This window comes from Colobus angolensis, unplaced genomic scaffold (genome assembly GCF_000951035.1).
Source record: "Colobus angolensis palliatus isolate OR3802 unplaced genomic scaffold, Cang.pa_1.0 Scaffold77, whole genome shotgun sequence".
Taxonomy (NCBI): Eukaryota; Metazoa; Chordata; class Mammalia; order Primates; family Cercopithecidae; genus Colobus; species Colobus angolensis.
In genome coordinates this window covers 4,899,588-4,926,168 of record NW_012121487.1, presented here as the reverse complement: position 1 = coordinate 4,926,168, position 26,581 = coordinate 4,899,588, and the positions used below count along the sequence as shown (strand labels likewise).

The window sequence follows — 26,581 nt, the reverse complement described above, 5'->3', positions numbered from 1 at the left end:
CGCCCGTCTCGGCCTCCCAAAGTGCTGGGATTACAGGCTTGAGCCACCGCGCCTGGCCAAGATTTTTTCTTTAGTATTACAGCCCTCAGAATCTTAACACACAGACGTGCCTGCACACACACACACATGCAAACCACTAAAAACACTTTTAGAGGAAGTGCTACAGCAAGATGAAAAATAAATGCAGAAATAGGTCACAAGATGGGGAAAGTGAGTTTGAATAAATAAAATAATAAAATTTTGTTGTTTAAACAATGAAAAACACACATGGAAAGAAGAAGTAAAATAAAATTATATTATTTAAACTCAAGAATGATAATGTGATTGTAGGGTCGGGAGGAAGTTGTTTTGAAGACATGTAAATGAATGTTGTTATTCATTACCACCAGAAATAAGAATAGAATGACCTTTAGAGCAGCATAGGAAAATCCACCACCTTACCCTGCTGAGCGTCCTGTTGCTGCCACTGAGCAGAAGATGGCCGTCCCTCTCATGCACACTGATCTTGACAAATCTACCAGGGATGTCTTCACCAAGCAGTATAGATTAGGACTAATAAAGCTTCATTTGAAAACAAAATCTGGGAATGGACTGGTTGTTACAAGCTCGGGCTCAGCCAATCCTGAGGCCACCAAAGTGACAGGTAGTCTGGAAACCAAGAACAGATGGATCAAATATGGCCTGACATTTGCAGAGAAGTGGAACACTGACAAGACACTAGGTGCAGAGTTACTAGGGAAGATGAGCTTTTTACACGGACTAAAGCTGACCTATGATTCAGCCTCCTCATCTAACACTGGGGGCAAAATGCTAAAATCAAGACAGGGTACAAGTGACAGTACATCGACCTGGGCTGCAACGTAGATTTTGACATCTCCAGGCCTTTCATCCAGGGTGCTCTTGTGCTGAGTTACAAGCACTGGCTGGCTGGATACCAAATACATTTTGAGATCAAAGAGTCCCAGGTGATCTAGAACAACCTTTTGCAGTTGACTTCAAGACTGATGAATTCCAGCATTACACTAATATAAATGACAGTGTTTGGCAGCTCCCCTTACTGGAAGGTGAGCAAGACTTTGGAGACCACTGTCAATCATGCGTGGACAGCAGGAAACAATAACACTTGGTTTGGAACAGCAGCCAAGTAGCAGATAGATGCTGACAGCTGCTTCTCAGCTAAACGGAACAACTCCCATGAGAGGTTTAGGATACATTCAGACTCCAAAGCAGTTATCAAACTAATTCCGTCAGTCCTGTGAGATGACAAAAACATCAATGCTGGTCTAAAGCAAGTTTGTTCTAAGACTGAACTTTTTTTTTTTTTTGAGATGGAGTCTCACTTTGTTGCCCAGGCTGGAGTGCAGTGGCACTATCTCGGTTCACTACAACCTCCACCTCCTGGGTTCAAGTGATTACTGTGCCTTAGCCTCCCGAGTAGCTGGGATTACAGGCATGCACCACCATACCCAGCTAATTTTTGTATTTTTAGTAGAGACAGGGTTTCACCATGTTGGCCAGGCTGGTCTTGAACTCCTGACCTCAGGTGATCTGCCACCTAGGCCTCCCAAAGTGCTGAGATTACAGGCATGAGCCACCACACTGGCCTAAGACTGGAATTTTAAGCATAAATCAATACTGTACAATTATTTAATTTTAAAGCATTGTGCAGCATAGCTACCTTCAAAATTTAATGTACCCTCTTATGTTGTATGTCTAGGATGCAAGTATTGCTACATATCATGATAAATCTCTAGGTTAAAGATGTTTCATCTTTAAGATGTTACCTTTTCAGAAGTATAGAAGGAACCTGATTCCCAGAAGGTCCTTTCAGTTAGAAATTTGGGAGGAATTGGTGGTCCCTCTAGAGATGTCTGGTTTTTTTTGTTTTTCATTTAGAAAGGGCTGCAAGTAGAAGCTGATAACATGTAGGCACTTTCTTTTTTTTTTTTTTTTTTTTTGAGACGGAGTCTCGCTCTGTCGCCCAGGCTGGAGTGCAGTGGCCGGATCTCAGCTCACTGCAAGTTCCGCCTCCCGGGTTCATGCCATTCTCCTGCCTCAGCCTCCGGAGTAGCTCGGACTACAGGCGCCAGCCACCTCGCCCGGCTAGCTTTTTGTATTTTTTAGTAGAGACGGGGTTTCACCATGTTAGCCAGGATGATCTCGAACTTCTCCGCCCGTCTCGGCCTCCCAAAGTGCTGGGATTACAGGCTTGAGCCACCGCGCCCGGCCCATGTAGGCACTTTCTAAAATTATATTGAGTAAATGAAATTGGGACTTCTTGAGAATTGAACTTTGGTTTCCTATCCTAATGAGAGACTCATTGCTTGATGGTGTGTACAAATATATCTGAGGGATACTTTTTTAGATGTATATTCGTGGTCTCTTTCCACTCTACTCTATCACCTCTTTTATACCAAAAGTAGTTTGCAGGGTGTGGTAAGTTATTTCGTTTGTGCCATTTGTGGGTAGCAAGGGTGATGAAGCCAATGATTCAAGACTGATATGATTTAGATCTGTGTCCCCACAAAATCTCATGTCGAATTGTAATCCCTAGTGTTGGAGGTGGGGCCTAGTGGGAGGTGATTGGATAATGTGGTGAAATTCTTATGAATAGTTGAGTCCTATCCCCTTGGTACTATATAGTGGGTGACTTCTCATGAGATATGGTTGTTTAAAAGTGGTAGCACCCCCCCTACCTCTTTTTCTTGTTCCTGCTCTGGCCACATATGACATGCCTGCTTTCCCTTCACCTTCCTCCATGACTGAAAGTTTCCTGAGACCTCCCCAAAAGCAGAAGCTGCCATGCTTCCTGTACAGCCTGCAGAATCAAGAGCCAATTAAATCTCTTTTCTTTATAAATTACTCAGTATCAAGTATTTCTTTATAGCAATGCAAGAATGGGCTAATACAGAAAATTGGTACTGAGAAGTGGGGCATTGCTATAAAGATACCTGGAAATTTGGAAGCAGCTTTGGAATTAGATAACTGACAGAGGTTAGAAGAGTGTGGAGGGGTCAAAAGAAGACTGGAAGGTGAGGGAAAGTTCAGAACTTCCTGGAGACTTGTTAAATTGTTGTGACCAAAATGCTAATAGTGATATGGACAATGAAGTCCAGGTTGAGGAGGTCTCAGATAGAGATAAGAAATTTATCGAGAACTGGAGAAAAGGTCACTTTTATTATGCATTAGCAAAGAACCTGGAGGCATCGTGCCCCTGCCCTAGGGATCTGTGGAACTTTGAACTTGAGAGTGAAGATTTAGGGTATTTGGCAGAAGAGATTTCTAAGAAGGAAAGTATTCAAAATGAATACTTTTTTCAAATGAAAAGCTTGTTTTCAGGGGAAGAATTCAAGCAGGCTGCAGACATTTGCATCAGTATAAAGGAGTCAAGTGCTGATAGCCAAGACAATGGGCAAAAAGCCTCCAAGACATTTCAGAGACCTTCTTGACAGCCCCTCCCATCACAGGCCAGAGGCCTAGAAGGACTAAATGGTTTTGTGGTCTAGGGTCCAGACCCTGCCACCCTGTGCAGCCTTGGGACATTGCTCTCTGCATCCCAGCCACTCCAGCTTCAGCTGTGGCTCAAAGGGCCCAGATACAGCTTGGGTCACTGCTTCAGAGGGTGCAAGCCATGAGACTATGCAGCTTCCACATGGTGTTAAGCCTGTGGGTACATTCTTCCAGAGTGCAAGAGTTGAGTCATGGGTGCCTCCACCTAGATTTCAGAGGATCTTTGGAAAATCTTGGTATTCAGACAGAAGCCTGCTGTAGGGATGGAGCCCTCATGGAGAGATTTTACTAGGGAAATGTGGAGGAGAAATGTGGGGTTGGTGCCCCCACATAAGGTCCCCACTGGGGCACTGCCTAGTGGAACTGTGAGAAGAGGGCCACCATCCTCAAGACTCTAGAATGGTAGATCCACGGACAGCATGTGCCATGCTCCAGGAAAAGCTGCAGGCACTTAATGCCAGTCCATAGAGAAGCTGTGAGGCCTTAACACTGCAAAACCATGGAGGTAGAGCTGTCCAAGGCTTTGGGAGCACATTCCTTGCACCAGCCTGCCCTGGAGGTGAGGCATGGAGTCAAAATAGATTGTTTTAGAGCTTTAACATTTAATGACTTCCCTGCTGGCTATAGCCCCTTTCATTTGGCAAATTTATCCCTCTTGGAATGGGAGTATTTACCCAAAGCCTATACCTCCCATTGTATCTTGAAAGTAACTAACTTGTTTTTTTATCTTACAGTCTCATAGGTGGAAGGGACTAGCCTTGTCTGAGATGAGAATTTGGACTTTGTACTTTTGAGTTAAGGTGGGAATGAGTTATGATTTTGGGGGTCTGTTGGGAAGGTATGATTGTATTTTACAATGTGAGAAGGACATGAGATTTTGGAGGGACCAGGGGTGGAATTATACAGTTTTGATCTGTGTCTCCACCAATCTCATGTTGAAATGTAATCCTCAATGCTGGAGGTGGGGCCTGATGGGAGGCAGTTGGATCATGGCGATGGTTTCTAATGGCTTAGTGGTTTAGCACCATCCTCTTAGTGTTGCTCTCATGATTGAGTTCTCAGGATATCTGGTTGTTTAAAAGTGTGTAGTACCTCTCCTGTCTCTCTCTTCCCTCTGCTCTGACCATCTGAAACATCTCATTCCCCCTTTGCCGTCCATTATAATTGAAAGCCTCTTGAGGCTTCCCCAGAAGCAGATGCCATTATGCTTCCTGCAGAACTGTGAGCCAATGAAACCTCTTTTCTTTATTAATTAGCCAGTCTTGGGTATTTCTTTATACCAATATGCAAATGAACTATTACAAAGACTTAATTTCCTCTCAAGTTGTAGTTTTATTGTCCTTGCATCAGAGAATGAAATAGCTTCCAAAAATACTGAATGCAAGCCTGGAAGAGTCTCTGTGGCTGTAATCACACTTATAATCTAAAGTGGACTTCTGCTATATTCTTACCAACTTATTTTCTTAACAGTTTAATGAGTATGGTTTAGAGTCTTCCATTTTGTGTGGAATTAGATTCTCCCCTTCAAATGCTATAATTAACTTCACTTAAATAAAATTTAAATAAAATATTAAAAATTCAAACTCTATAATAAAAACTGGTAGGCATAAGTAGACATTTTTAAATAGGTAAACAGAAATGACCAAATAAAACAGCAGAAATTAGGTCCCATTAGCCTAGTAATTACAATACTGTAAATGAGTTAAACTTAACAATAACAAAGCATAGACTCTTAGATTGTATTTTTAGAAATCCAACAATACATTGAGAAACATATCTATAACAACACTAAACAAACAAATAATATCAATTTAGTTTAATATAATTCAATTGAAATAATACTATTTGGGGTACTACTTCTAACTGAAGCTATTTTTGTCTCTCATTTTACCATTAAAATGAATGTCGTGGTAATAAAATTCTCTTTCTCCTAGAAATTTAAGCAGGTTCCATGGTTTTTCTGCTCACTCTTAGGTAATAGCTAAGGTAAATATTTAACTCTCAATTGGCTAATTAGGACATTAAGTTCAAGGTATTAACTAAAATTTGAAACTTCCTCTTCTCTCAGCCTAAGTTTATTTTATGCTAAAAAGCCTACAGTAAAAACAGAGTAAAAATGTGCTTAATTTCAGCTCTTTTCTCCATTTTGCCCCTCCAGCTGGCATCAACAACTTTTGGCATAGGAAGGCAGGATTAGAAAAGCTCAGGCTTCTGATGACATAGGCATATAGGTATTTAAAACTGTTGTCTTTCCTTTTTTTGGAGGCTCTAATTGATAGAAAGCTCTCTCCCAGGCCCATCATCAAAACACTTAATCCGCCCTTTCTTTCCCTTTAGATTTCTCAGAAAGGAGTCAGATCAGAGTTCACTGTGCTCTCTGAATACAAGAAACGCATTCCAAAGTTGTCTGATACTCTAAAGAGTATCAGAGCCAAGGCAAGTTCCGGAAGAATCACCCCAAACCAGTCCTCTTGTAGTGGAGATAAGAGAAAGAAATCCAGCACAAAAACTCTGCCCAAGGAAGTGCATTTAACAATCTCTTTTCTCTCTCTCCGAACGCCTTTATATTCCTTAAGCAGATGAGGAGTTTAGGAGTCACAGAACATCTCAGAATATAATTTAAAAGTCACACATGGATATTTGCCATCTTATTGTGAAAATTAACAGCTATTGAATCACGATATCTAATCAAAACTTTTATTTTAACCACTTGTTATACATTTAAAACACTCAGAAAAGTTGAATTAAAAAAAATAAGGAACCAATACTCAAAGTAAATATTAGGATCCAGAAAACATCATATATCATGCTTATATACTCATGTAACAATATAGTCTCCAAATATATAGTAACAAGTCAGAATCACAGGAGAAGAAAATTTAAATCAACAATTGCAGTTGAATATTTTAATGTAACCCTTCTGGAAACCAACAGATAAAATAAAAGTAAACAAAAGGATAGATGTGAGTAATACATTCAAATATAGATAAATTTATGTGGAACCAAAAATTCACTTTGTTTAGGAGTACAGATGGAGCATTCAAATGAGTCAATTATAAATTCAATAAAAAGCTAACATTATAAGTTTTTAAACTACAATGCAATAAATACAAAATTGATTAAAGAAGATAGTAAAAATAGTCTTATATCTGCAAAAGGAAAAAATTACTCAAAATTATACTTTAATTAAAGAGGAAATAATGAAGAATATTAAAAAAACAAGAAAATGATAGTAAAAGTGTAATGTGAAAAAATATAGAATACAGCTAGAGCAAAACTGAGAGGAAATTTTATTGAATTAATTAACAATTATTTATTGAATTAATAAAAAAAGAAAAATTAAAGTCAAGGGACCTACCATTGAACTCAAAAAGCTTGTAAATGGAACTACAGAATTCTTCCCTCCCAATGGGGGGAATAGTAAAGAAATAATAAAAAATAGTAGAATAATAAAAAAGAACTCAAAAGGAGAACGAGCAAAACCAGTAGCTGTTTCCATAAAAAGACTAATGAAATTAACAAACATCTAGCAAGACTGATTAACAGAAAAGAAAAAGAAAAAATGCAGTTTTGATTAGATATCATGATTCAATAGCTGTTAATTTTCACAATAAGATGGCAAATATCCATAGGTGACTTTTAATTTATATTCTATTGGCATAGATAAAATAACTCTGGTCTGTGTCTTGAAACATAATAATAACTTTCCATGTAAACCTAGAAAGGAGAAATCTGAGTAAAAGAAAAACAAATCCACAACATCACAGTGGCCCAGCACTCTTATCAACAGTACCTGGAGGCCCTTTTCGTTGCAGAAAGACAGGAAAAAGAAATAAAAAAACACGAAGAGTAAGCAAGAAGTGAAAGAACAAGTATTATTCACAAATAATATGAATGCAAATGTAGCAAATCCAAAAGAATATATAGATAAATTGTTGGAATTAACACAAGAGTTTAGGAAGATTGCTGAATAAAAATAATTAGTATATAAAAATGAGTAAATGTCTTTATCATATCAACAAAAATGAAACACTCTATATATATACTATTTTTGATAGCATACCTAAGAATAAGGGAGAGACATTTTAGACTTCTACAAAGGTAATTATAAAAGCATTAGAAAAAATTAAAGAAGACCTAGAAAATAGAGAAACATATCATATTTAGCAGTTAAAGGTTTTAATATGATAATAGCAGTTAAAGGTTTAATATGATAACCTCAATTTTTCCCAAATGCTCTATTAATTTAATGGAATCTCAATCTTAATCCTAAAATGATTTTATTTTTGTTTATCTTTTATGGAATTTAACAGTTAATTTTAAAATTGTATATGCCCTATGCATATACAAATGCAAAGGGCAAAGAATAGCAAGATAGTTTTGAAAAAAAAGAGAAAGACAAAATATTTCAAATTCAAATATATTTGGAAGCTATAAAAGGGTGATACAGTCACAATGATAAATGAATCAATGTAATCATATAGGTAATTCAGAAACTGATCTATATATACGCATATACTTCGGTTATAATAAATATAGTACAGAAGGAGGCAGAGGAAGATGAATAAATAGAAACTTTCACCAATCATCCCTCCTGAAAATTTCAACAACTACACACGAACAAAAAATCAGGTAAGCAATCACTGTACCTGATTTTAGCTTTATATTACTGAAAGAGGCACTGAGGAGAGTAGGAAAGACGGTTTTGAATTGCTGACATCACCCCTCCCTGATTCCTTGGCAGCAGCTGGGTGGCACATAGAGAGAATCCGTGCAGTTGCGAGAGGGAAAGCACAGTGACTGGGGAACTTGGCATTAAACTCAGTGTGGCCCTGTCATAACACTGAGAGAAAAACCACGCTAGGTTCAGCCAGTGCCCACCCATGGAGGCAACATTTGGACTAGCCCTAGCCAGAGGGGAATAGCCCATCCCAGGGGTCGGAACCTGAGTTTCTCAGCAAACCTTGTCACTCTGGGTTAAAGTGCTCTGGGATTCTAGATAAGCCTGAAACGCAGTCTAGGACACAAGGACTGCAATTCCTAGGCAAGTCCTGGTGCTGGGTTGGACTTAGAGCCAGGGAACTAGGGTAGCGTGTGACCCAGAGAGACACCAGCCCAGTGGGCTAAGGAGTGCTTGCATCACCCCTTTCAAAATCCCAGGCAGTGCAGCTTGTAGCAAAGAAATTGACTCCTTTCTTCTGCTTGAGAGGAGAGCGAAGAGTAAAGAGGACTCGGTCTTGCAGCTCAGCCACAGTAGGATAGGGCATTGGGCAGAGTTGTAAGTCCCTCATTCCAAGCCCCAGCTCTCAGATGACATTTCTAGACACATCATGGCCCAGTAGGGAATCTGCTGCCTTGAAGAGAAGGACCCAGACCAGGCAAGATTCATCACGTGCTGAATAAAGAGCCCTTGGGCCCTCAATAACCAGCAGCAATACCCAGACAGTACACTATGGGTTTTTGGTGAGACTATGAGACATCCAGGCTTCAAGTGAGACCCAGTACACTCCCTGTTGTGGAGGCCATGGTGAAAGACTCCTTCTGCTTGAGAAAAGCAAAGAGAAAAGTAAAGGGGACTTTGTCTTGCACCTTAGGTACCAGCTCGTCTACAGTTGGGTAGATCACCAAGTGGGCTCCTGGGGACCCTAAGTCCAGGCCTGGGCTCTTAAACAGCATTTCTGAACCTGCCCTGGGCCAGAGGGAAGCCCACTGCCATGGAGGGTGAGTCCCAGGCCTGGAAACTTTCACCACATGCTAAGCATGCTAAGTGAAGATCCCTTGGGCCTTAAGTGAATATTGGCGGTGGCCTGACAGAATTACCCGTGGGCCCATGGTGGCAGCCACTGAGAAAGGCTCCTCTGCCTATGGAAAGGGTGGGGAAGAGCGGAAAGGACTTTGTCTTGTGGACCAAGGAACAGCTTAGCTTCAATAGAATAAAATACCAGCTGCCTTTCTAAGGTTTTTGACTCCAGTCCCTGGCTCTCAGACAGCATCTCTGGACCCGACCAGGGCAAGAAAGGCACAAACCTGGCTGGCTTCCCAACTTGCTAACTGTAGAGCCCTAGGGCATTAAGTGAGCATAAACAGTAGCCAGGTAGTGGTTACAGTGGACCCTGAGTGAGACCCAATGCTGGACTGGCTTCAGATCTGACCCAGCACAGTCAGTGGTAGTGGCCTTAGGGGTGCTTGCATCATGCCACCCCCAGCTCCAGGCTGCACAGCACAGAGAGAGAGACTCCATTTATTTGGGAGAACATAAGGGAAGAGAACAAGAGTCTCTGCCTGATAATCCAGGGAAGGCTTCTGGAACTTATCCCAGACCACTAAGGCAGTACCTCTATGAGTCTGCAGGAACCACAGCACTATTGGGGTTGGGTCCCAAGTTCCTTTGAATACCTGGAAAACCTTCCCAAGAAAGACAGGCACAAACAAGGCCAGACTGTAAAGAACCACAGCAAATACTTAACTCTTAAATGCCTAGACACTAAGGAACATCCGTGAGTATCAAAACCATCTTGGAAAACATGATCACCAAATGAACTGAATAAGGCACCTGGGACCAATACTGGAGAAGCAGAGAGATGTTACCTTTCAGACAGATCATGCAAAGTAGCAATTTTGACAAAATGCAAAGAAATTCAAGATAACAAAGAGAGAATTCATAATTCTATCAGGTAAACTTAACATAGGGATTGAAATAATAAAAGAAAACCAAGCAGAAATTCTGGTGTTGAAAAATGCAATCAGCATGTGGAAGAATGCATCAGCATCTTTTAATAACAGAACAGATCAAACAGAGCAAAGAATGAGTGAGCTTTACAGGCAACTAATGCTAAAATGGACAAATTGAATCACATCGAATTAAAAAGCTTCTGCACAGGAAAGGAAATAATTAACAAAGTGAAGAGATCACCCACAGAATGGGAGAAAATATTTGCAAACTCCCATTCTGACAAGGTATTAATAACCAGAATATATAAGAAGATCAGACAACTCTATAGAAAATAATCTAATAATCTAATCAAAAATAATCAAGAGATCTGAATAGATATTTCTCAAAAGAAGACATACAAATGGCAAACAGGCATATGATCATCAGAGACATGCAAATCAAAACTACAATGAGTTATCATCTCACCCCAGTTAAAATGGCATATATCCAAAAGACAGGCAATAACAAATGCTAGTGAAGATGTGGAGAAAAGGGAACCCTCACACACTGTTGGTAGAATGTGAATTAGTACAAGCACTACGGAGAACAGTTTGGAGGTTCATCAGAAAATTAATCATAGAGCTACCATATGATCCAGCAATCCCACTGCTGGTTATGTATCACCCCCAAAAGGAAATTAGTTTATTAAAGAGCTATCCACATTCCTATGTTTGTTGCAGCACTGTTCACAATAGCCAAGATTTGGAAGCAACCTAAGTGTTCATCACAGAGGAATCGATGAAGAAAATGTGATACACATACATAACGGAGTAGTATTCAGCCATAAAAATGAATGAGACCCTGTCATTTGCAACAACACGAATGGAACTGGACGTTATTATGTTAAGTGAAATAAGCCAGGCACAGAAAGACAAACACATGTTTTCACTTATTTGTGGAAGCTAAAAATCAAAACAATTGAACTCATGAAGATAGAGTAGAAGGATGGTTAGCAGAGGCTGGGAAGGATAGTAGAGGTATGAGGAGGAACTAGGGATGGTTAATGGGTACAAAAAAGAGTTAGAAGAACAAATAAGACCTAGTATTTGATAGCACAACATGGTGACTATAGTCAATAATAATTTAATTGTATATTTTTAAATAACTAAAATAGTATTATTGGGTTGTTTGTAACAGAAAGGATAAATGCTTAAAGTGATGGATTCCCTATTTACCATGATGTGGTTATTACACATTGCATGTCTATATTAAAGTATCTCAGGCATCTCATAAAAATATACACTTACTATGTACCCACGACAAATAAAAATTAAAAATTAAAAAATAAATGTAGTACAGAGAACAGAATAACTTTCTATGATTGACCCTGGGATAATTAAATATTAAGATAGAGTAAAATAAATTTTAATCTCTTCATTACTACATACGTAAGCCACACAAAATAATTTCAAGTGAACCATAAAACTAAATGAGAAAAGAGAAACAGGGTTTTAAAAGATAAATTAGTACTATATCTTTATAAGTTAGAGTAGAGAAAATTTCTTAAACAAAACAGCAAAGATAAAAGAAAAGATTGGTAAGTTTGACTACACTGAAATTAAGAACTTCTCTTTATCCAGAGACACAAGGAAGAAAGTGCAAAGCAGGGCCTCAGGGTGAGAGAAAATATTTACATTACAGAAACCCAACAAAGGGTTTGTATCCAAAATTACAAGTCATAGAGAACTACAGATTATATATAAAGAAAAGACAAGCAACTCAGTAGAAAAATCACCACAAGACTTGGGCACTTTACAAAAAAAGAAAATCCAAAGACAAAAAACCTGTAAAAATATGGTCAACCTCATTAATAATAAGAGAAAAACAAAATAAAATCATGAGCTACTACTACACACCGATAGCAATGGCTAAATTTAAGTGGAGCAATGAGAACTAGGCTGAATGTAAGTTGATTCAACCACTTTGCAAAACTTTTTGGTACCATCTACTAAAGCTGACGTGCATATATACTACCCTGTGACCCAACATTCAATTTCTGTATAAGTGTGTGCTTATATATACCAAAATGTTCACAATATCCAGAATATCATTGTAATAATGCAAAAACTTGATACTACTCAACTGGCCATAAACAGTACAATGGACAAATAAAAGTAATGCATTCATACAATAGAATGAATTTAATAAAAAGTTAGAACACAGCAATAAAAATAAACTAGAACAAATGCATGAATAAATCTCACAAACATCATGTTGAATGAAACAAGCAAAATACAAAAGAATATGAATAATTTGATTAAATGAATATCTAGCTCAGAAACAGGCAAAACTAATCAATATTGATTAGGAATGGGTAGAGCAAAGTGAAGTGATTACCATAAAAACTAACACCCGGGAAGTAGGGAGTTGTGATGAGGAAGAGGCAAGCAAGGACTTCTAGAATTTTTGTAATATCCTATTTTATGATCTGGGTGGTGATTATATGGGTGATTGATTTACAATAATTAAGCTAAATGCTTTTGTTATACCTACTACGCTGTACATATATATTACATTTGGAAAAAAGCCTTTAAAAAGAATAGACTGGTAGTGAGAGATTGGAATAGGACCACGACAATAAAAAGAGAAAAGAAAGGAATCAAGAGTAATTTTATCAAACAGCAATGGTACAGTTGGAAATGATAATAGAAAAGAATCAAACATAATTTTCAGGTTTCTAGCTTAAGCATCTGAGTGAATGGTGATGGGGACACCTGAGGGGGTACATATAGTTAAAAAAAAGAAAAAAAAGAGTGCAGAGGTGCGTTGACTCACACCTATAATCCAAGCACTTTGGGAGGCCAAGGTGGGCAGATCACTAGGTCAGGAGATCGAGACCATCCTGGCCAATATGGTGAAACCCCATCTCTACTGAGAATACAAAAATAAGCTGGGTCTGGTGGTGTATGGCTATAATCCCAGCTACTCGGGAGGCTGAGGCAGGAGAATTACCTGAACCCAGGAGGCAGAGGTTGCAGTGAGACAAGATCGCGCCACTGCACTCCAGCCTGGGTGACAGAGCAAGACTCTGTGTTGGGAAAAAAAAAAAAAAAAAGATTGCTTCAATTTTGGATATGTTCATCTGGAGGTGCGATTAAACACATGAATGATAATGTTCAGGGAATGTTGACTATTTTGGTCTAGACTCTAGAGTAAGAAGAGAAATCTATTTAATGAAGTGAAAATCAAATGCTCTGGAAAACATCTGATCTCAAAAGAATCCTATCACTGCACAGAGGTGTCAAGTGCCTCCACGCTGTGTAAAATAAAACTACATCTAATTTCACTTATGTAGATGTTCAAGGTTTTGTTTTTTAACCGTTCTGTGCCCATTTTATGTGGGCTTGAGGTCAGATGTATTTTCTCCACCATTTGGGCTCCCAAGGGACATTTGACTCTAAGGCAGAACTTAGCTACTTTCAATTCTTTTCAAGAGCTTTGCAGTCAGTAAAACACAAATCTGCAGTGCCTTTGCATTTGGGCTCTACGTGTGCATTCTGCTTTTTTGTCACATCTGTGTGTGTCCTTCATATTGTATTTTAGCTCATTAATAGAACATTATGGCCAGCTGTCTGAATCAAAAAGGGCAATACAAAGGGAGAGGAAAATAAGAGGGAGGTGAAGTGGGGGAAAGAGAGAATTTTATTCTATTTGCATTTTATTCTATTGAGTGTTAAGCTTTCAAATGTCGTTAGGATCATAAAGATGGGATGTCTCATTCTAAGATGAAGTACAAGTGAGGTTATATCTCTACCCTATCCGGCTATGCGATGTCTATGACTTTCTTTCGTCTCTCCACTCATGTGGAACCTTTTCTTCGACAAACATTTGTATCATGTGACTACCTTGTTTAATAAGGTACTTATTTCATGTTTGGTTTTCACATAGAAATTTGTGTATACAACTTTATCATATCTATCACTCTTCACAAAATCTTGTATACTTTCTGTTTTTAGGGATCCTATCTCATTTCTCTTTATATTGCCAACAGTAGCTATCAGAATTCCCAAAAGTTGTCACCCATGTTCACAAAGCTGCTCCCCAGGACCAACCCTGCCCTTGTGGGTATCCTCATGGGACCACTGGTGGGCAGTGGTATAGAATTTTTCAAGAAAATTCAGAAAAATATGTTAGCTATGTAACACAAATGTGTATTGGAATCCAAGGCTAAAATTTTGCTCCCCATGTTTCATGACAAATTAGTCCGATAAACAGTTCAGAGGTTCTGCAGTAAGATTAAACAATGAGATCCTCCAATAGCAAAATTATAACAACGTTGAGATGCCACAAATTTTATTACAAACCTTTCTTTCCCCTTTTTAATATCCCTAGGAAGAAATTGAAGTTCAAAGATTAAATCCTTTTGTAGGAAAAATTCCAGACACAGTAAAATCCAAATCAACTAAAACCTTAAATCAAATCGTCTTTAAGAATTTAAAGTAACCTCTGACCCCAAATTTATTATATTCTGCTTAATCTCAACTAAGTGTAAGTTCTGGATGAAGCTAAGTTTGTTTTAGCAATTGCTGTCTGTACTGTCTCACAGCTGAATTGAGCCATTTCTTTCAGAACCTTGGAGATTGTGTTGGTTCAATGCCAAGACTCTCATGAGCCATGAGACTCTCATGATGTTTTAAAAAGTTCAAAGGATTAATAGGGGATAAAAGATTACCACAGCACAGGTCCCATAGCCACTGAATTCTAGAAAGTCAACCCCCAACTCTAGAGCAATTATACTAAGCAGGCTTACACTCTTAGAACCCTTATTTAATGTCTCTACAGGCCCAGACAGAGATTCATTCACATATGAAGAAAGAAAAGTAGATAAAGAAATTCATTGTTTAGCTTCAGCAGAATGCCAGTCAGTTGATGCCAGTTGATGCCAGTCGACTCAGAGCCTTTGAACTTAAACTCAATTGTGAGGAAGCTCACAGCACAAGGTTAATGTTGACACTAAAAGCATTTACTATTTTAAGGATGAGTGGGAACCATTCATTTTGTGCCCTTTTTTTTAAGCCCTTTTTTTTTAAGTTTCATTTCAAAGGTAGTAGGACACTCATAAATTCTTACTGAAACCAATAATTACACAGGAAAATAAAAATACTTATAGCCTGTCACAGGCTGATCACAAGACTTTATAATAAAGTAGACTATTCTTAGCTTTAATATCCTATATAAGCAAGCATCATGTATGAGGTAGCAGCATTCCTTCTCCTGCTTTCTGAGGATGCCCTGCTTTGTAATTGAGTAGTTTCTTTTTTCCCCCAATTTTTATTTGAAGCCCAGAGGTACATGTGTAGGATATGCAAATTTGTTACATAGGTAAACATGTGTCATGGGAATTTGTTGTACAGATGATTTCATCAGCCAGGTATTAAGCCTAGTATTCATTAGTTATTTTTCCTGATGCTCTCTGTCTTCTCACCCCCCCACCCTCCAACAGGCCCCAGTGTGTTCTGTTTCCCTCTATGTGACCATGTGTTCTCATCATTCAGCTCTCACCTATAAGCAAGAACGTGCAATGTTTGGTTTGCTGTTCTTGCATTTAGTTTGTTGAGAATCATGGCTTCCAACTCCATCTATGTCCCTGCAAAGGACATAATCTCATTCCTTTTTATGTCTGCATAGTATTCCATGGTGTATATGTACCACATTTTCTTTATCCAGTCTATCATTGATGGGCACTTAGGTTGATTCCATGTCTTTGCTATTGTGAATAGTGCTGCAATGAACATATGCATGCAAATATTTTTATAATCAAATGATTTATGTTCCTTTGGGTATATACCCAGTAATGGGATTGCTGGATCAAATGGTATTTCTGCCTCTAGGTCTTGGAGGAATCACCACACTGTCTTCCACAGTGATTGAACTAATATATATTCTCACCAGCAGGGTATAAGATTTCCTTTTCCTCCACAACCTTGCCAGTATCTGTTGTTTTTTGACTTTTTGATAGTAACCTTCTGACTGGTGTGAGATGGTATCTTATTGTAGTTTTGATTTGCATTTCTCTAATGATCCGTAGTGTTGACCTTTTTTTCATATGTTTGTTGGTTGCATATATGTCTTCTTTTGACAAATGTCTGTCCATGTCCTTTGCCCACTTTTTAATGAGGTTTTTTAAAATTTTTTTTCTTGTAAATTTGTTTAAGTATCTTGTAGACATTAGATGTTAGACCTTTGTCAGATGGATAGATTGCAAATATTTTCTCCCATTCTGTAGGTTGTTTGTTCACTCTGATGATAGTTTCTTTTGCTGTGCAGAAGCTCATTAGTTTCATTGGATCCCAGTTGTCAATTTTTGCTTTTGTTGCAATTGCTTTTGGTGCCTTTGTCATGAAATCTTTGCCTGTGCCTATGTCCTGAAAGGTATTATCTAGATTTTCTTCTAAGGTTTTTATAGTTTGAGGTTTTACATTTACGTTCTTAATCCATCTTGAATTAATTTTTGTATATGGTGTAAGGAGGGGTCCAATTTCAATTTTCTGCATATGGCTAGCCAGTTCTCCCAGCACCATTTATTAAATAGCGAATCCTTTCCCCGTTGCTTGTTTTGATCAGGTTTGTCAAAGATAGATGGTTTTAGGGGGGTGGTCTTATTTCTGAGCTCTCTATTCTGTTCCATTGGTCTATGTGTCTGTTCTTATACCAGTACCATGCTTTTTTGGTCACTGTTGTCTTGTAGTATAATTTGAAGTCAAGCAGTGTGATATCTCCAGGTTTGTTCTTGTTGTTAAGGATTGTCCTGGCTATTTGGGCTCTTTTTTTGATTCCATACACATTTAAAATTTTTTTTTTCTAATTCTGTGAAGAATGTCAATAGTAATTTAATGGGCATAGCATTGAATCTATAAATTATTTTTTCATGATATCAGTTCTTCCTATCCATGAGGATGGAATATTTTTCCATTTCTTTGTGTCATCTCTGCTATCCTTGAGTAGTGGTTTGCAGTTCTCCTTGAAGAGGGACTTCACTTCCCTTGTTAGCTGTATTCCTAGGTATTTTATTCTTTTTGTGGCAATTGTGAGTAGGAGCTCATTTATGATTGGCTCTCTGCTTGTCTATTGTTAGTGTATAGAAATTCTCATGATTTTTGCACTTGGATTATGTATCCTGAGACTTTGCTAAAGTTGCTTATCAGCTTAAGAAGCTTTTGAGCTGAGATGATGGGTTATCTAGATATAGGATCATGTCATCTGCTAACAAAGATAGTGTGACTTCCTCTCTTCCTATCTGAATACCCTTTAGTTCTTTCTCTTGCCTGCTTGCCCTGGCCAGAACTTCCAATTCTATGCTGAATAGGAGTGGTGAGAGAGGCCATCCTTGTCTTGGGGATTTTCAAGGGGAATGCTTCCAGCTTTTGCTCATTCAGTATGATATTGGCTTGGCTGTGGGTTTCTCATGCTCCAGGATGCAAGGTTCAACATATGCAAATTAATAAATGTGATTCATCCCATAAACAGAACTAAAGACAAAAGTCACATGATTATCTCAATAAATGCAGAAAAGCCCTTCAATAACATTCAACATCTCTTCGTGTTAAAAACTCTCCATAAACTAGGTATTGAAGGAACCTACATTAAAATAGCATTTTATATCTTTCTTTTTCATTGAATCTATTCAAAGCCTCTTAGTTTTCACTTCCTCTTCGAGTGAAGTGCTTCTGACACCTCAACTCTGAGTTCAGTGAGAGACCTCTTATGTGACACAGCATCTACCATCTCAAGTGAGCAGACCAGCCTCTGCTTCATATGGAATTGTACTGGCCTAAGAAGACTGCCTCCTAGGGAAGGTTTTCACCTTGCACTTACATTTAGTTCAGTTAGAAAGTATATCTGGCCAGATATATGTGTTTGCTCACGCCTGTAGCCCTAGCACTTTGGGAGGTGGAGGTGGGTAGATTGTTTGAGCCTAGGAGTTCAGGACCAGTCTGGGCAGCATAGCCCATCTCTATATGAAAGAATTAAAAAATTAAGCCACCTACAATAACTAAGCAATCATGTCGGTAATTGTTTAAATGTTTTCCACCCTTGAGCCTAGAGAACATCACATGAATTCAAGAGTGATCCATCCAGTTTGCTGCTTGGACTTGAAAGCAGGGTGAGATTTGGGGTGACTGAGATATAGAAAGCTTTTCTAGGCTTCATTCTAGCAATTTAAAACTAGATTCTTACTGGTGTTTTGTAGCATACAAGGAATCTTAGAGCCAAAAATATTATTCCAGTCACCAGTGCCTAAAAATGCTTTAGAGATTTCTATTTTTGCCCCTCACCCCTGAAAACAAAACAAAACAAAAGACTATCTGCTTCACCTATGACTACCTAGAAAATGTGACACTGCCTACTGTGGGCCTCTGTTGAACCATCTTGTAGCCCCCAAAGTTCTGTTACCAGGCACACTTGTGTCCTTCCAAGCACTTACTGCCCACGTGTAAGCCCTTGCCTTGTCTGTCCCTGCTTACAAGGGCTTTGCAGCAATCTTGAAGGCCCTTACAAGGTTTTTGTGCCTTTTGCTTATTGACATTGATGGATACAGTCCCACCTCTATAGAAGCAGTCACCAGCCTATGAACGAAACCACCACAAGTTGTGTCACAAAACCATATGCTCTAAGACTGCAAGCATCTTGCCCAGGTTCAGTAGTTAAGTATAAAAGGTGGCTCAGAATAGTCCTCTGCAATCTGGAAAATGCCCTTCTCTCTTACTGAACAAATCCCAAGGCTGAAAATGACAGGATCTGTTGCCACCAAAAGCCTCTCCTTGTAAATACATAGTTCTCATACATATGATCCTTTGTTTTTAGTTCTTTAACATCTAAACCCATGCCACAATTATTTGTGTCTCTGAAAATTTGCTCTGGAACTTTAGACTCCCCCACTCCCTCCCCACTTAAATCTCCACACAGGGGAAGGCGTATGCTTGTTCGTAAATCCTTCTACCAGCAGAGTTGCATCCAGGGGGAAGAGCATGGAGCTAAGTTTAGCATGGAGCTGGGCACGGTGGCTCATGCCTGTAATCCCAGCACTTTGGGAGGCCAAGTGGGTGGATCACCAGGTCAGGAGATCGAGACCATCCTGCCAACATGGTGAAACCCAGTCTCTACTAAGAATACAAAAATTAGCCGGGCATGGTGGCATGTGCCTGTAGTCCCAGCACTTGGGAGGCTGAGGCACAAGAATCACTTGAACCCAGGATGCAGAGTTTACAGTGAGCCGAGATTGTGCTACTACACTCTAGCCTGGGCAACAAAGTGAGATTCCTTCTCAAAAAATAATAGTAATAATAATAGTAAGTTTAGCATGACTCAATTATTCTTCCCAAATTTACCAATCACATAAGGCACGTTACTTCTTCCAGGGTGGAGTGAGTTAAGGAGCAGAAGGAGGAATGGGAGTAGGAGTTGCATGCACATGGAAGAAAACAGGTGTCCCCCCAACACAACCATTCATTAATTCATTCATGCAAATGGAAAGTTATTCTGTTCAATTGGATTTGCCATATTTAGCAAATAAAAATATGAGGCTTGTTCCCAAACCTTGTAATACTATCTAATGAGAAAAACAGGTATTATACAATCACATAAATATATAGAGAAAGATAAAATTTGGTGACTTCCATGGGAGAAGGAACATAATAATATTCGTTAAAAAAAAGAGGACCCTCTTTCCATTACATGCCAAGGTTGGGCACCCTGAGGATGGGACATTTGATCTGAGATCATCTTCCATTTCTAATGTAAAGGTCTCTGAATGATGACAACTTTATCCTGGTAGGTAGATTCCTAAGAATGGCTTACCTCTAAGTCTAAAACATGCATTCCTAACAGAAGTGATATTACCCTCAAAGAGGCAAGAACTGACTCTTGCGAAGATGAAAAAAACCTAATTTTTTAATGTATCAAACACAGCTGTACATGCAGCACATAAACACATAAATAGTATATTTGTGGTATTAAATTTTCATGGAAAAAGGGGGTAGCTAAAAACAAGAATGTCTTAAAAACATCGTTAGGGGAGCAACAATGAAAAAATGGTTGAGAAACACTGGTTCAGAGTTTTTATTCAATAGTCCCTCAAACAATGTTTACTGAAGGCATGCTTTCAAGAAAGAACAGTTAGAGGTGCAGGGGATATAATGGATAAGAAAAGAGGTCCTTAAATGTTAGCGGGAAAGAAGACACAAAAGCAAACAAGTAAATAGAGAAAATAATTGCAAATTGTTATTAAAACTGAAAAAAACACAAAGAACTTGAAACAAAATAATGGGGTGGAACCTCTTTGATTGCAAAGTGAGGGAAGGCCTTTCTGAGAAGGGCTTTGGCTTTAAAAACGGTGGTACACTTGCTGATTTATCTCCTAATTTGCAGATCTGGGTGAGATTACGAGCAGTCCCTAATCTGTAAATTTGCATTATTTTCCTGTTCAGAAGCCTCATGACAACTTATGTGAAAGTCAAAAAGGCGTATGCTTGACACGTCTTGACTGTGTGACTCACACCACGCTCATTAAGCTTGCCTACATCAGGAGCTGCATGCGGAAGCAAAGGCTGTGTGAAGACAAGCTATTGAAGGGGTTTTCCATGTGAAAAACAAAGAAAGAATTATTTGAATATTAGCAAATCCACAACTTCACATTTCTAGACAACCCAGGCACAGCCTTGGAGACATTACTCCTGAGAGACTGCATTTGTTGGAAGATGAGCCCCAACTTCTAAAAATATATCACTACCAGGATTGAGATACAAACAGCATTTAGGAAGGTAGCCACGTTCACATTTTCAGAGCCCAAAGCAAGGTATGATACTAAGCTCTTCTTCCCTTTTCTAATTCTTGCAGGTCTGATCTGAGGGGCAGCTTCCTGCCGTCCTTCCTGGAGATAAGTCCAGCTTTTGGTGAGAAAGACTTTCCCTGCCCTCTGCCAGGCCGATGCCCATGCTTCTGTGGCTGCTGCTGCTGATCCTGAGTGAACAGATGGACTACAATGGGACCAGGGCCTCAGTTCCTAAAGGTGACCAGGGAAAAACTCAAAGAGCTTCTATCTCTGCTTCTATTTGGGGTTCAGAGACAGATAGCCAGGAATGAGAAGTGAGCAGGGCTGGGTTCCCAGGACAACCAAGAGGCTCCAAATGCAACCATCAGAGCAAGTCAGATATCCTGCCCTTGGTTTCTCATCCACTGCTTTTCTCACCTCATAGGAAACTTGGATTTTTCCTTCTGCCAAACCACAACTCTATATCCCACCCTCCCTCTTAAGCCTCAGACTAAATAATTTTTCAGATAAACAGTTACTTCTAAAAACTTAGGCATGTGAAGGAAGGTCTACTGAGAAACATCACTCTTTTCTAGAAGTTTTAAGCCAAAATTTAATCAGAGATTGAAAAAGTGAGAGGAACAATAGGAAGCCCAAGGAACAAAGGGAGCATAAACCATTTCTGCAAGTCTTTGTCTGCCCCTGCACTCAGAGAAGACAGGGAGAGAATAAAGTGTGCCATGGCCAAGTAAATAATAGCAGAGATGAGGTCAGGCCTTGGACATAAGCCATCACGTTTGTAAAATAATTTATAGGCCATTTGTTTGTTGCTTAGGGGCTCTGGGTGATATAAAAAGGGAGCAAAGAAGTGATAAGGAAAAACAAAAGAAGCGGTTGTGGTTACGTTGTTAAAAAATGTTTTAGAGAGTGTCTGATTGTCATTTTCTGCTCCCTCACAGCTCGTAGAAGAGAACAATCAGGTAAGTTTCTCCTTCTCTCTGCCCCTCTGGTCTCTGCATATGGGTCCCCTCAGCCCACACAGCCTGCCCCAACCCTTGCAGGGATGCATCCCATCAGCAGTGCTGATGCTCTGGGGTCACATCTGCTACTATATTGGGTGAACAGAGCCTCCTCCAACTTTTTCAGTCTCCAAGGCTTTTTTCCCCTACATTACCAGGATTCCTCAGAGTAGAGGAAGGAAACATTTGCAGAGCAAAGGGCAGAGGCAAGAGGCTGATGATGAAGGAATCTCATCTCTGATCTCCATATTCTCTAATACATCTCCTTCTGAATGTCCAGGCTAGTGCTGCTATCAAAGGACATAGAAATAGCTCCCATTCGTGGAGGAAGATGCTACAGCAGAATCCTTATAAATCTCCAAAAAAGAGCCCATGCCACTGCCACACCTCACTTCCATGCCTGTCAGTCAGTTGCAATTCCATACACAAGTTTGACTTCTCAAGCAACCCATCCTCCTCAATTTAAATTCTTTATGTCCCTCCATTGTTTACTGTGTCCAGCTTAGATGGAGAGTAAAGTTGCCTTCCCCACAGACTCTCAAACTAAGAAAGATATAAAAGTAATAGAAGTGAGAAAATTTTATTCATTAAGTGTTAACAAGTAGGAAGTAATTTTCTGGATTCTGGAAACTACTTCTGAGGTATATACATCCCAAGTTCACCTTTATCTGGACAGAAATGCATAGGACAAGAGAATTTCAGAATCAGTCACATTCTGAGGCCTTCACAGTGTTTGCCCAATGGCAAATCACATCTCCTGAGCTTTTCTGAGGCAATGCCAGGAACCCGAGACCTCTCCCCTGTAATACCCATCTGCTCACCTCCAGGAAATGGGTGAGGAAGAACAGATTCTTTCCCAGGCATTCCCCCAGGTTATTTCTGCTCAATTTTCCACCCTGGTCCTGACTGGAAATTTAGTCCAGGAAAACTCCTGACTGTAGGTTGGGCTCCCCCTGTGCTGTGCCCACCTCCCATTGACCTTCCCCTGCCTTTATCTTCCTATTTCCTGTTTAGGGGTAGCTCCAAAAGCTGTACTTCTCCTTGATCCTCCATGGTCCACAGTCTTCAAAGGAGAAAAAGTGACTCTCACATGCAGGGGAATATCACATTCCCCAGCCCACAGAGACACGTTTTGGTATCGCAATGAGAAGTTGTTGAAAATGAAATATAACGCGATCCAAATTACAGAGTCTGGAAACTATCAATGCGAGACCCGAGAATCCTCCCTCAGTGATGCTGTGCATGTGGAATTTTCATATGGTGAGGAATGGAAGGGGAGTGTCTAAAGTCAAGCCACTATGCAGAATGTCTGAGGGCTGGGTTAATGCAGGGATCCCAGGCAGAGTTGTAAGCAGACATGGGGATATTTGATGCGCTGACCCCACTGGGGAAAATAAAGAGATAGGGCAGCAGCATGATGTTGGATTGTCTATCTATCCCCCTCCAAAGAAGTATGGGTGACCCAGGGACCATCAGGCACAAAGAAGTTTAGGTATGGGATTCCTCTTTTGTGTAAAGACATGTGAGGATTTCTCAAGAAAGTTTTCTGGGAATTGGTTCGCTCTCCTGGAGAAAGGAAGAATAAGGTATTGGAGCCACATGACAATGTGGGTGGGGGCCATTTGCAGGTGTGTATAGAACTATGGCTCTTGCCTCATGGGTGGAAATGGGAGTGAAGGCAGAAGCAGCAGGGTGTAAATGAGTGTGCTCCTGTGCTCTTTGCAGACTCGCTGATCCTGCAGGCTTCACATCCTGTCTTTGAAGGAGATAATGTCACCCTGAGATGTCAGGGGAAAGAAGATGAAAACGCTCATGAAAAGGTTTACTACAAAGATGGAAAACAGCTTCCTAATAGTTATAATTTAGACTTCATCATAGTGAATTCAGTCTCCAGGGATAATAGCAAATATCATTGTACTGCTAATTATAAGATACTTTCCATAGTATCAATTAAACGAACTTCAAAATACCTAAATATCCAAGTTCAAGGTAATGGCTAGATTCCTGTGGATTATTGGGTTTGGTAGGGAAACTGAGGATAAAGGGAAGGTGTTTATCAGTGGGAATTTCATAAAGAGGTTCCTATGGTTCAGCCATGGGAAGGAGATTGTTCTTTCTGCATGCTTCTCTATCTCCTGATGGCTGGTGCTGAGAACAGAAGTGCATCTCTCTAGGAACTCTGAGCCTCACCACCCTGGGGACTATGTTTTTTTTCTTTTCATTAGAGCTGTTTCTACATCCTGTGCTGAGAGTCAGCTCTTCCACGCCCATAGAGGGGAGTCCCATGACCCTGATCTGTGAGACCCAGCTCTCTCCACAGAGGCCAAAAGTCCAGCTGCAATTCTCCTTCTTCAGAGATAGTCAGACCCTCGGATCAGGCTGGAGCAGGTCCCCCAAACTCCAGATCCCTGCCATGTGGACTGAAGACTCCGGGTCTTACTGGTGTGAGGCAGAGACAGTGACTCGCAACATCAAAAAAAGGAGCCTGACATCTCAGATACGTGTACAGAGTGAGTGTTCAAGGGGCTGCTCTTCCAGAGTCAGAGCTGGGGAGAGGAAGGCAGACCAGTGACAACTTCAGCACCCCTAGGATGGTAGACATAACAGAGAGGAGTGTCCAGCTATTCGTCATCTTCTCTCTTTAAGCTCAACGTCGGTTTAACAGCCCTAGAACATTTTCTTCCACTTGAATCAGGTAATAGTAATTATTGATCAGTTACTGAGTGCCTAACCCTTTGGGGTTACAGAGATGTACAAGATCGGTTCTCTCATGAATCAAGAGACAACTAGAAGCACAGCTAAACACATGCAGTTTTGAGAAGCCCCTGTGGTGCTTCCATTTGGTGACCTAAACTCACAACAAAATAGTCAGAAAAGGGGAAGATGAATATGAATGATAATAGTCAGAGAAAGATATGGCACATGGATGTAAATCTGGAGAAGTCTTGAAGAATAGGAAAAGAGTTTGGATTCTACTTGGATCTTCAAAATAGAGGATCTCCAGTGTTCTCTTTTACTTTGTGGTTTATTGACACATCAAAGATTCCTTAGAGATAAACACATATAAAATGTGACCAGAAAACTTTGGGTTTATGGAGATTATGGACTTGTTGCCCACATTTCCCAAGGATGGGAATTGTTGTGGGAGTGAGAGGGATGTTGCTTCCTTTATAATAGTATACACAATTAATTTCTTATTTCCTACTTTGGGCTTCTGCCTGCTGCACCTGCTGCTATTGGCCTATTCATGGCAGGTCTAGCCTTCCCGTTGACCTTGATGTCCCTGCCATTAGGACCTTCACATGCCATCTTGTGTTCCCCCAGGAGTCCCTGTGTCTAATGTGAATCTAGAGATCCAGCCCACCGGAGGGCAGCTGATTGAAGGAGAAAATATGGTCCTTATTTGCTCAGTAGCCCGGGGTTCAGGGACTGTCACGTTCTCCTGGCACAAAGAAGGAAGAGTAAGAAGCCTGGGTAGAAAGACCCAGCGTTCTCCGTTGGCAGAGCTGCATGTTCTCATGGTGAAGGAGAGTGACGCAGGGAGATACTACTGTGCAGCTGACAATGTTCACGGCCCCATCCTCAGCACATGGATTCAAGTCACTGTGAGAAGTAAGTTTTGATTCCTTTCACATAGCCTCTAGTTGCAGGCCAGGGTTTAGGTTCTCTGTCAGCCACTAGGATCTCCTAAAAGAGGCATTGGGAGGGAGGGAGGGAAGGAGGGAGGGAGGGAGGGAAAGAGGGATGGGGAGAGAGAGAGAGAGAGAGAGAGAGATATTTAAAAGCTATCTGAGAAATGGAAAGATGGCAAAAAAAGTTGAAGGACCTTACTTCTTGTGGGGAAGACCGAATGGTGATGAAAACAAAACTACCCAGGATTAACTCTCACTGTTTTGGGGAAATGCTTCTGATTGTTAGATGAGAAAAATGTGATCAGTGAGAAACAGAAACAATCAAGGGACAAGGGACATATCTATTGCTAGGCTCCTTGAGAGAGGTTGTGCATCTGTCACAAACATCAGAATCCTCTGACAGCCCTTTTGTCTCCCTCAGTTCCGGTATCTCACCCCGTCCTCACCTTCAGGGCCCCCAGGGTCCAGGCTCTAGTGGGAAACCTGCTGGAGCTTCACTGTGAGTCCCTGAGAGGCTCTCCCCCGATCCTGTACCGATTTTATCATGAGGATGTCACCCTGGGGAACAGCTCAGCCCCCTTTGGAGGAGGAGCCTCCTTCAACCTCTCTCTGACTGCAAAACATTCTGGAAACTACTCCTGTGATGCAGACAATGGCCTGGGGGCCCAGCACAGTCATGGAGTGAGTCTCAGGGTCACAGGTAAGCAAGATATACCCACAGCAGTTAACAGCCAATGCAAGAGATCATGTCTTCCTCAGAAATAGCTCCACTGGGCTATTTGCTGGTTGATATCCCAGTAGACTTCCCACTCTTTATGACTCCACCTGGGAGTTCTGGGATTGTTCCTTGTGACTACACATCTAGTAACTTAGACCATTTCTTTTTTTTTTTTAATCCCTCTATAATTGTCATCAACGACCATCCATATACCCCCTTCATTTTTTTTTTTTTTTTTTT

The 26,581-nt window shown here is 40.2% G+C and overlaps 1 protein-coding gene across 2 annotated transcripts in view; it reads left to right on the top strand.

Moving 5' to 3' along the window:
- The first annotated feature begins 20,771 nt into the window (after positions 1-20,771).
- Positions 20,772-26,581, top strand: part of FCRL3 (Fc receptor-like 3) — a 30,672-nt gene continuing 24,862 nt past the window's right edge. For both annotated transcript variants that reach the window (XR_001000283.1, XM_011928473.1), the window contains exons 1-8: positions 20,772-20,982; positions 21,059-21,185; positions 21,932-21,952; positions 23,006-23,251; positions 23,717-23,980; positions 24,217-24,501; positions 25,316-25,603; positions 26,045-26,323. Coding sequence is in view for 1 of the 2 variants with exons in the window: in XM_011928473.1 (XP_011783863.1) it covers positions 21,149-21,185; positions 21,932-21,952; positions 23,006-23,251; positions 23,717-23,980; positions 24,217-24,501; positions 25,316-25,603; positions 26,045-26,323 (1,420 nt within the window). In the remaining variant the exon portion in view is untranslated. The remainder of the gene's footprint in view (positions 20,983-21,058; positions 21,186-21,931; positions 21,953-23,005; positions 23,252-23,716; positions 23,981-24,216; positions 24,502-25,315; positions 25,604-26,044; positions 26,324-26,581) is intronic.